General features: G+C 48.5%; 1 protein-coding gene across 1 annotated transcript; it reads right to left on the bottom strand.

The window, feature by feature from the left end:
- Positions 1 to 7,546: 7,546 nt before the first annotated feature.
- On the bottom strand, positions 7,547 to 9,033 carry LOC147119309 (uncharacterized). The gene has a single exon (XM_085984947.1). The coding sequence runs from the start codon at positions 8,707 to 8,709 to the stop codon at positions 7,615 to 7,617; it is 1,095 nt and encodes a 364-aa protein (XP_085841073.1). The 5' UTR covers positions 8,710 to 9,033; the 3' UTR covers positions 7,547 to 7,614.
- Positions 9,034 to 10,226: the final 1,193 nt, after the last annotated feature.

The raw sequence follows: 10,226 nt of genomic DNA, 5'->3' as shown, positions 1-10,226 counted from the left end.
TATGAAGCCCCTCCCGGTCAATGACATGACCACAGTACGAGATCCGCTTCTGGAAGAACTCACATTTCTGCCGATTAACTCTAAGTCCATACTCTTTCAGTCTGTTGAGCACCAGTTCCAAGTTTGCGAGGTGTTCTTCATCACCATCACCTGTAATCAGAATATCGTCCAGGTAACATTGTGTGCCTGGAATTCCCTGTAATACCTGCTCCATGGCCCTCTGCCAAATTGCTGGAGCCGATGCCACTCCAAAAACCAGCCTATTGTACCGGTACAAACCTCGATGCGTGTTGATCGTGAGGTATTGGCGTGACTCTTCTTCAACCTCCATCTGCAAGTACGCCTGCGCCAGGTCTATCTTGGTGAAGTGTTTCCCGCCAGACAACGAAGCAAAAATATCCTCAATCCGCGGAAGCGGATACTACACCGTGTGAAGCACCGGATTAACGGTGATTTTGAAATCTCCACAGATGCGAACCTTCCCTGGTTCTCCTGGCTTGTTGCTCGAAGGACGTTTCATAACGGGAACAATGGGCGTAGCCCACTCACTCCAATCTACCTTAGACAGTACACCTGAACGTTCTAGCACTTCCAGTTCCGCTTCTACAGTAGGTCGTATTGCATAGGGTACCGGTCTGGCTTTAAAAATTTTTGGGTGTGCATGTTCATCAATCTTGATGTTTGCCGTAATTCCTCTCAGTGTTCCCAGTCCCTGCTGGAACACCTCTTTAGCATCATCCAATATTTTGGACAATCGTTTAGGTTTGACATCTGTTTCCCCGGAATCTACCGTTAGTGCCTTCAAGGAGTGCCAGTCCATATTCATTTTCCTAATCCACTCCCATCCCAGTAGTGGTGGACCTCCTTCAGGTAGCACATATAAGTCCATTACTTGGCTTTCTTTGCCCTTGTGGACCACTTTTACCTCTATCTTTCCGATGGGGTACACTCTTTGCCCCGTGTATGTTTTCAATATAATCTCCGTATCCCGTAAGGGAATATGTTGGAATAACCTTTTGTAATCTTTCTTATTCATGACCGCCAATGCCGATCCAGTGTCCAATTCCATCTTTACTTGGACTCCTGCTATCTGAAGGGTGACCCAAATTGTCTGGAGATCTGCATCCTTACCAACGTTGTGTACTCTTAAGCTACCCAGTTCATTACTGCTAGCGTCTGAATCTGACTTCTGTTCGGTCGAACTGTTCTTTGTCACCTTGTGTACCTTTATGTATTTTCCTTGCGGTGACTTTTTGTTGCTGGTCTTCTTTCCTGACCGGCATACTTTAGCTATGTGGCCAAGCCTGCCACACGTTCTGCATTCTTGGTTTTTAAACCAACACTGGTTCTGATCATGCGTTGTCTTTCCACAACGATAACATTTTACAGTACTCAAACACAATTTATTTGTACTGAGTTCCGGTGACCGTAGCTGCATTACTGCCGTGCCTCTCGCTGCGGCTTCGTGTGCTGCTGCCATAGTGACCGCTTTCTCAAGCGTCAGCTCATTCTCCTCGAGCAGTCGCTTTTGTGTATCTTCTTTTAATAAACCACACACAAATTTATCTCGTAGCGCCTCTGTCAGTCTCGTTCCAAACTGACACTACTTTGCTAGCTTACGCAATTCCATTAAATATTCAGCATTGCTTTCATCCTTCAGCTGCCTTCTGCTGTAAAATTTAAATCGTTCTGCTAGCATCAGTGGCGTGGGGTTTAGATGATTTTTCAGGACAGTAACAATCTCCTCGAACGTCTTATCCGCTGGTTCATCTGGTGATAAAAGGTGTTTCAATTGCCCGTATGTCTTCGCACCCATTAAGTTTAATAATGTTAGTGCTTTCTCTTCATCTGGAATTTTATTTGCTATACAATAATTTTGGATGCGTTCTACATACATGGCCCAATCTTCGATGTCGCTATCAAAGGTATTAATGTTCCCATGTTTAGGCATCGTTGCAATTTAATTTATTTTAATTTTTATCCAAGATGGCGGCTTCCTGCTCTTGTCTTCGTCCTCCGCCTACAAAATGGCGGTTTTCCCGCGCTTGGCGGTCTTCACCCGTCCCCCGACGCTGTCTCCGCTTCACCGCGGCTCTCGCGCCTTCAGTTGCCCCAGACGCTGCGCCTTTTTAGCCCCGAATGCGGCCCGGCCCTTATCACCAGCCGCGATCAATGTCCCCGCGCTGCGCCTTTCAGCCCAAATGCGGCCCGGCCCTTATCTCCAGTCGCGATCGATCTCACCGCCCTTATTCCTCCGTCTTCCCTCCCCGTCTGTACAGCCAACGCGGCCGACTTTCTGGCCACGTCGCTGCCCGGCTTACCCACCACCGAGGAAGAAAGAAGATAGCTGACAGCCGCTGATGGAGGCTTCGAGTTCAGGATGTCTTCTGCACTCTGGTTTCTCGATGTCTGCCGCGCGCCGTGTCTTCCAGCAGGGTGATGAGGGTGGAAGCCTCTCTTCGACGTCCGTTCTGTGGACGAAGCCGCCGTGGATATAAACTGCCGCAGGGTAAGAATCGGACTCGTCGCCACTGTTAAGTCTGTGTGTTCTAGTTGTAATTACTAACACAGACTACAAGATTAAAGTTCAACAGGTCTTTACTGGTTGGAGGTCAGGACTATACTAAAATACAATATTACTACACAGTGCTTATATACCGGTGGTCACCACCGGTATTACGTATACAGCAGCCAGAGAAAGTAGTACATCTCTTAAGGTGGAACAGGCTTAAGTTCTCTTAAGCTGGAACAGGTTACATACACCACAGTGGGTTTGGAAGGTGCTGTTGAAGGAGCTTTGGCGAGTTGCTGCAGTGCATCTTGTAGATGGTACACACTGCAGCCACAGTGCGCCGGTGGTGGAGGGAGTGAATGTTGAAGGTGGTGGATGGAGTGCCAATCAAGCGGGCTGCTTTATCCTGAATGTTGTCGAGCTTCTTGAGTGTTGTTGGAGCTGCACTCATCCAGGCAAGTGGAGAGTATTCCATCACACTCCTGACTTGTGCCTTGTAGATGGTGGAAAGGCTTTGGGGAGTCAGGAGGTGAGACACTTGCCGCAGAATTCCCAGCCTCTGGCCTGCTCTTGTAGCCACAGTATTTATATGGCTGGTCCAGTTCAGTTTCTGAACAATGGTAACCCCCAGGATGTTGATAGTGGGGGATTCAGCGATGGTAATGCCATTGAATGTCAAGGGGAGATGGTTAGAGTCTCGCTTGTTGGAGATGGTCATTGCCTGGCACTTGTGTGGTGCGAATGTTACTTGCCACTTGTCAGCCCAAGTCTGAATGTTGTCCAGGTCTTGCTGCATATAACGAGTCTCGAATGGTGCTGAACAGTGTGCAATCATCAGCGAACATCCCCGCTTCTGACCTTATGATGGAGGGAAGGTCATTGATGAAACAGCTGAAGATGGCTGGGCACCCCATCCACCACGTTAAACATTCACTCCCTCCACCGCCGGCGTACCGTGGCTGCAGTGTGTACCATCTACAAGATGCAATGCAGCAACTCGCCAAGGCTTCTTTGGCAGCACCTCCAAAACCCGTGACCTCCACCACCTAGAATGACAAGGGCAGCAGGCGCATGGGAATACCATCCCTTCCAAGTTCCCATCCAGGTCACTCACAATCCTGACATGGAAATATATTGCCGATCCTTCATCGTCACTGGGTCAAAATCCTGGAACTCCCTCCCTAACAGCACTGCGGGAGCACCTTCACCACACGGACTGCAGCGGTTCAAGAAGGCAGCTCACCACCACCTTCTCACGGGCAATTAGGGATGGGCAATAAATACTGACCTTGCCAGTGATGCCGACATCCTATGAATGAATAAAAAAAAACTCTATGAATTCCTCATCCCTGGGAGCCGATATTAGTCAAAAACTGCTTCTTGGGCATTCCTGACAGTCAATATTAGTCGAGACTGAACCAATCACACAGCTCGGTGACAGATTGAATGATTCCTCTCTCCAGCCTGTAACCGATGAAACTTGTAACACTGAGGCTGAAATTCCACTGCCGTGCGCCAGGGGTGCGGGCAGTGCTGGGCACAGAGGGAGCAGCAAACTGGGTTCAGAGAGGGCACGCTGGGTTTGTCCTTGACCTGGGCTTTACATTGAGCATGTGCTGGGGCCCAGTGGGATTTCACTGCTCCGGGGCATTTCTGAGTGTGTCACAGGAACATTAGGAACAGGAGGAGGCCATTCAGCCCCTCGAGCCTGCTCCACCATTCAATTAGACCAGGGCTGATCTGTATCTTAACTCCATTTACCCGCCTTTATTCCACATCCCTTGGAACAATTACCTCACAAAAATCGATCATCTCAGTCTTGAAAGCTCCAATCGACCCCCAGCATCCACAGCCTTTTGGGGGAGAGAGTTCCACATTTCTACTACCCTGTGTGTGAAAAAGTGCTGCCTGATTTCACCCCTGAATGGCCGAGCTCTAATTTTAAGATTCTGGCCTCTTGTTCTTGATTCCAGCACCAGAGGAATCCTCCATGGCCTCCCCTCTCCTTATCTCTGTAAACTCCTCCAGCCCCACAACCTCTGAGATCTCTGCCCTCCTCCAATTCTGGCCTCTTGCACATCCCCGATTTTAATCGCTCCACCATTGGCGGCCGTGCCTTCAGTTGTCGAGGCTCCAAGCTCTTGAATTCCCTCCCTAAACCTCTCCGCCTCTCGTTCCTGCTTTAAGACATTCGTTAAAACCTTCCTCTTTGAACAAGCTTTTGGTCATCTGCCCTAATATCTCCTCATGTGGCTCAGAGTCAAATTATTGTTGTTACTCTCCAAACCTCCTCAACCCAACTCCTCTTTCACCCCTACTCTCCAAACCTCCTCACCCCAACTCCTCTTTCACCCCTACTCTCCAACCCCTCAACCCAACTCCTCTTTCACCCCTACTCTCCAAACCTCCTCACCCCAACTCCTCTTTCACCCCTACTCTCCAACACCTCACACCAACTCCTCTTTCACCCCAACTCCTCTTTCACCCCTACTCTCCAAACCCTCACCCCAACTCCTCTTTCACCCCTACTCTCCAAACCCTCACCCCAACTCCTCTTTCACCCCTACTCTCAACCATTCTCTCATCTTCCATTGACGTAATGGAAACTGACAGGTGGAACGTGTCAGGATTTTAAATGTATTTACAAATGATTCTAGACGTTCTTCAAGTTGAGATCCTTCTTTATTCTGTCCACTCAAGGAGTGTGATAACAGACTTTCTCCTGTGAATATAGAGCTGGAATATTGGGCTGTGATATGTTTACTTGTTCATCTTGTTGACTCTAAAAATTGTGTCTTGTGGTTTCAGACACCAGATAATCAAGCTCACAACAACAGATTGTCTTTCACTGACTTTATTAACAGCACTGCAAAAATACAGAGAGTATAGTTACCTGATCCGGAGAACAGAGATTCAGAGCTCTCTTTTCCCCAGGTCTGTTCTAATAAGCTACGTTTAAAGAAATGTTTAGCCTAACATCAGTAGTAGGGAAAATGCTAGAGTCTATTATAAAGGATGTGATAACAGGACACTTAGAAAATATCAACGGGATTAAACAAAGTCAACATGGATTTATGAAAGGGAAATCGTGTTTGACAAACCTACTGGAGTTTTTTGAGGATGTAACTGGTAGAATAGATAAGGGAGAACCAGTGGATGTGGTGTATTTGGATTTTCAGAAGGCTTTCGATAAGGTCCCGCATAAGAGGTTAGTGTGTAAAATTAAAGCACATGGGATTGGGGGTAATATACTGGCATGGACTGAAAACTGGTTAACAGACAAGAAACAGAGAGTATGAATAAATGGGTCTTTTTCGGGGTGGCAGGCGGTGACTAGTGGTGTACCGCAGGGATCAGTGCTTGGGCCCCAGCTATTCACAATATATATCAATGATTTGGATGAGGGAACCAAATGTAATATTTCCAAGTTTGGTGATGACACGAAACTAGGTGGGATTGTGAGTTGTGAGGAGGATGCAAAGAGGCTTCAAGGCAATTTAGACAAGTTGAGCTAGTGGGCAAATACATGGCAGATGCAGTATAACATGGATAAATGTGAAGTTATCCACTTCGGTAGGAAAAACAGAAAGACAGAGTATTATTTAAATGGTGATAAATTGGGAAATGTTGATGTACAGAGGGACCTGGGTGTCCTTGTACACCAGTCACTGAAAGCAAACATGCAGGTGCAGCAAGCAGTTAGGAAGGCAAATGGTATATTGGCCTTCATTGCAAGAGGATTTGAGTACAGGAGCAAGGCTGTCTTACTACAGCTACACAGGGCCTTGGTGAGACCACACCTGGAGTACTGTGTGCAGTTTTGGTCTCCTTGCCTAAGAAAGGATATACTTGTCATAGAGGGAGTGCAGCGAAGGTTCACCAGACTGATTCCTGGGATGGCAGGACTGTCGTATGAGGAGAGATTGGGTCGACTAGGCCTGTATTCACTAGAGTTTAGAAGACTGAGAGGGGATCTCATTGAAACGTATAAAATTCTGACAGGGCTAGACAGACTGGATGCAGGGAGGATGTTTCCCCTGGCTGGGGGGGTCGAGAACGAGGGGTCACAGTCTCAGGACTGAGATGAGGAGAAATTTCTTCACTCAGAGGGTGGTGAACCTGTGGAATTCTCTACCACAGAAGGCTGTGGAGGCCAAGTCACTGAATATATTTAAGAAGGAGATAGGTAGATTTCTAGACACAAAAGGCATCAAGGGGTATGGGGAGAGAGCGGGAATATGGTATTGAGACAGTGGATCAGCCATGATCATATTGAATGGTGGAGCAGGCTCGAAGGGCCGAATGGCCGACTCCTGCTCCTATTTTTCTATGTTTCTCTATGTTTCTAAGCTGTGACTACACTGGCGATATTTATATTTAACTTGTTTACTACATTATTGATCTGGCCCTGCCCAAACCATAACCACAAGGATATCTGTCATTGTTCTGACTGTGACCACAAGGCTGTGTCACTATCACACACACACACCGTTTCCTTCTTTCACATCTCCACACACAGACCATCTCTTTACACATCCCCTTCCATCCTCAATCAACGTCATTGAAAAATAGGTTATCTGGTCAATATCACTTTTCTGTTTGTGGGAGCTTGCTGTGCACAAATTTCCTACATTAGAACAGTGACTACACTTCAAAAGTGCTTCCTTGTCTGTAAATCACTTTGGGACGTCCTGAGGTTGTGAAAGGTGCGATAGAAATACAAGCCTTTTTCCTTGGATAACAGCAATAGTTACACTGGGATAAATCTTCAGTCATTTTCTATTACAGGCTCTCTGGAAGGTGTGGGGAGCTGGGACTTGAGAGTAACTGAAGGTGTTAGAACTGAGATAATCTAGAGTTAGAAAGGAGAAAAGGCCCAAAAATGGAACAGTCGGTAACAGGGCATCAATTAGTCTCCTCTTACCTTGGAGGAAAGAAATACTCGACGCTGTGTATTTGACATTTATCTGGAATATTAAACTCCAGCCCAGTTACAGGAGGTATTCTCATCAGCAGAAACAAACCCCACCAGTCAGAATGAACATGGTTCAGTCCTGGATATGATTAACAGCAGCAAAAACAGCAGAATCCAACCCCTGCAGTCACTTGTGAACTCGCTGGTGTGTCAGCAGGTGGGATGACCGAGTGAATGCCTTCCCACAGACCGAGCAGGTGAATGGCCTCTCCCCAGTGTGAACTCGCTGGTGTCTCAGCAGAGTGGATGAATCAATTAATCCCTTCCCACACATGGAGCAGGTGAACGGCCTCTCCCCAGTGTGAACTCGCTGGTGTCTCAGCAGAGTGGATGAATCAATTAATCCCTTCCCACACATGGAGCAGGTAAATGGCCTCTCCCCAGTGTGAACTCGCTGGTGTCTTAGCAGTTGGGATGACTGAGTGAATCCCTTCCCACACACCGAGCAGGTGAACGGCCTCTCTCCAGTGTGAATTTGCTGGTGTCTCAGCAGAGTGGATGAATCAGTGAATCCCTTCCCACACACATAGCAGGTGAACGGCCTCTCTCCGCTGTGAATGTGCTGGTGTGTCAGCAGATCGCTTGTGCTTTTAAAGATCTTCTCACACTTAGAGCATTTCAAGGGTCTCTTTTCAGTGTGAACAAGTTGGTGTTTAGTGAGACTGGTTAATCGAGCAAATTCCTTCCCACACAAGGAGCAGGTGAACGGCCTCTCCCCAGTGTGAAGTCGCTGGGGTTTCAGCAGGTTGGATGACTGATTGAATCCCTTCCCACACACGGAGCAGGTGAATGGCCTCTCCTCAGTGTGAACTCGCTGGTGTCTCAGCAGAATGGATGAATCACTGAATCCCTTCCCACACATGGAGCAGGTGAAGGGCCTCTCCCCAGTGTGGGTGTGTTGGTATGTCAGCAGATCTCTTGTGCTTTTAAAGCTCTTCCCACAGTCAGAACATTTGAAGGGTCTCTTTTCAGTGTGAACAAGTTGGTGTTCAGTGAGGTTGGTTAATTGAGCAAATCCTTTCCCACACACAGTGCAGGTGAACGGCCTCTCCATAGTGTGAACCCGCTGGTGTCTCACCAGCTGGGATGACTGACTGAATCCCTCCCCACACATGCAGCAGGTGAATGACCTCTCCCCGGTGTGACTGCGTTGATGAGTTTCCAGCCAGTACAGGGAGCTGAATCCCTCCCCACAGTCCTCACATTTCCACAGTTTCTCCATGGTGCAGGTGTCCTTGCGTCTCTCCAGGTTGGCCGATCAGCTGAAGCCTTGTCCACACACAGAACAGGTGTACGGCCCGCTGTGAATGGTGCGATGTTTTTTCAGGCTGTGTAACTGGTTAAAGCTCTTTCCACAGTCAGTGCACTGGAATCCTCTCACTCGGGTGTGTGTGTCTCAGTGCTTTTCCAGTCACACTGATGTTTGAAATCTTTCCCCACAGACAGAACAGGCAAACATTACTCCTTCCACATTCAAATGCTGATGATATTCCCTGTAAAAGCAGTTTACAAAAGAGATCACTGTAAGTTCAGGAAAAAAAATGCAGAACAGATAATTCTAGTTTCTATGGAACATTCTTTCCTCTCTTATTACATAGAATTACATAATTGTACAGCACGGAAACAGGCCATTCGGCCCAACTGGTCCATGCGGTGTTTATGCTCCACACGAGCCTCCTCCCATCTCTCGTCATCTCACCCTATCAGCATCTCCTTCTAGTCCTTTCTCCCATGTGTTTATCCAGCTTCCCCTTAAATGCATCCATGCACTTCGCCTCAACTACTCCCCGTGGCAGCAAGTTCCACATTCTCAGCACTCTCTGGGTGAAGAAGTTTAATCTAAATGGGACTTTCCTGGGCACTGCCGTGGCTAAATAGTTGATATTTTCTGATCAAAAAGAGCTGAACTCGGCAGCATTAGTCCTGTTTTGCCTCCTTTGGAGACCAGGTGTATGAGTAGAGTGAACGCAGCCTTCACAGCAACCGCAATAAAATTGTTACAGTTGTGAAGTTGTGCACTGGACCACAAACAAAGTATGTGTGTCAATTATTGTCTGACTGCAATACTCTGATATTTTACAGGTGCTATATAAAGGTAAGTTGTTGTTGGTTTGAGTTTGCGGTGTGTAAATGCTGCCCTTCTCACAGCCTGTAAAAGGAGTTTAGAAAAGCCATCACTGTGTGTCCAGGATAGAAATTGACAAAATTCTCTCCTCCTGGTTCCTGGCAAGGGAGCCGCACATGCACCCTGCTGCCCCCTGAGCCTCTCAAGATGGCGGCCGTTACCCCGGGCCTGTCACTGGGAGAAAGCCCCACAGCTGCCGCCCCGCTCGGGGCAAACGCCCGGCCCGGAGGCTCTTGTTCGGGGCCTGAGGCCCACCCTGGGTGTTTGTGAAGCGGATAATGTTGAGTGTTTTAATAATGGGGCCTGGGGCCGCACTCGGGGTGTGAGCGGCCCGCGTCCCCCCGGGGTTCATGAACCCGCTCCCTGAGCTCGGGGTGTGAGCGGCCCGCGTCCCCCCGGGGTTCATGAACCCGCTCCCTGAGCTCGGGGTGTGAGCAGCCCGCGTCCCCCCGGGGTTCATGAACCCGCTCCCTGAGCTCGGGGTGTGAGCGGCCCGCGTCCCCCCGGGGTTCACGAACCCGCTCCCTGAGCTCGGGGTGTGAGCGGCCCGCATCCCCCCGGAGTTCATGAACCCGCTCCCTGAGCTCTCTCACCTGATGTGTCAGCGGCTGCTG

This window comes from Somniosus microcephalus, chromosome 4 (genome assembly GCF_052327205.1).
Source record: "Somniosus microcephalus isolate GS21.2 chromosome 4, FLI_Smic_1.0, whole genome shotgun sequence".
NCBI lineage: Eukaryota > Metazoa > Chordata > Chondrichthyes > Squaliformes > Somniosidae > Somniosus > Somniosus microcephalus.
This window is presented reverse-complemented; position numbering and strand designations above follow the sequence as displayed.

What these genes read in the sequence shown, in the direction of transcription:
- LOC147119309 (XM_085984947.1), bottom strand. Translation starts at nt 8,709, where the DNA reads ATGGAGAAACTGTGGAAATGTGAGGACTGTGGGGAGGGATTCAGCTCC.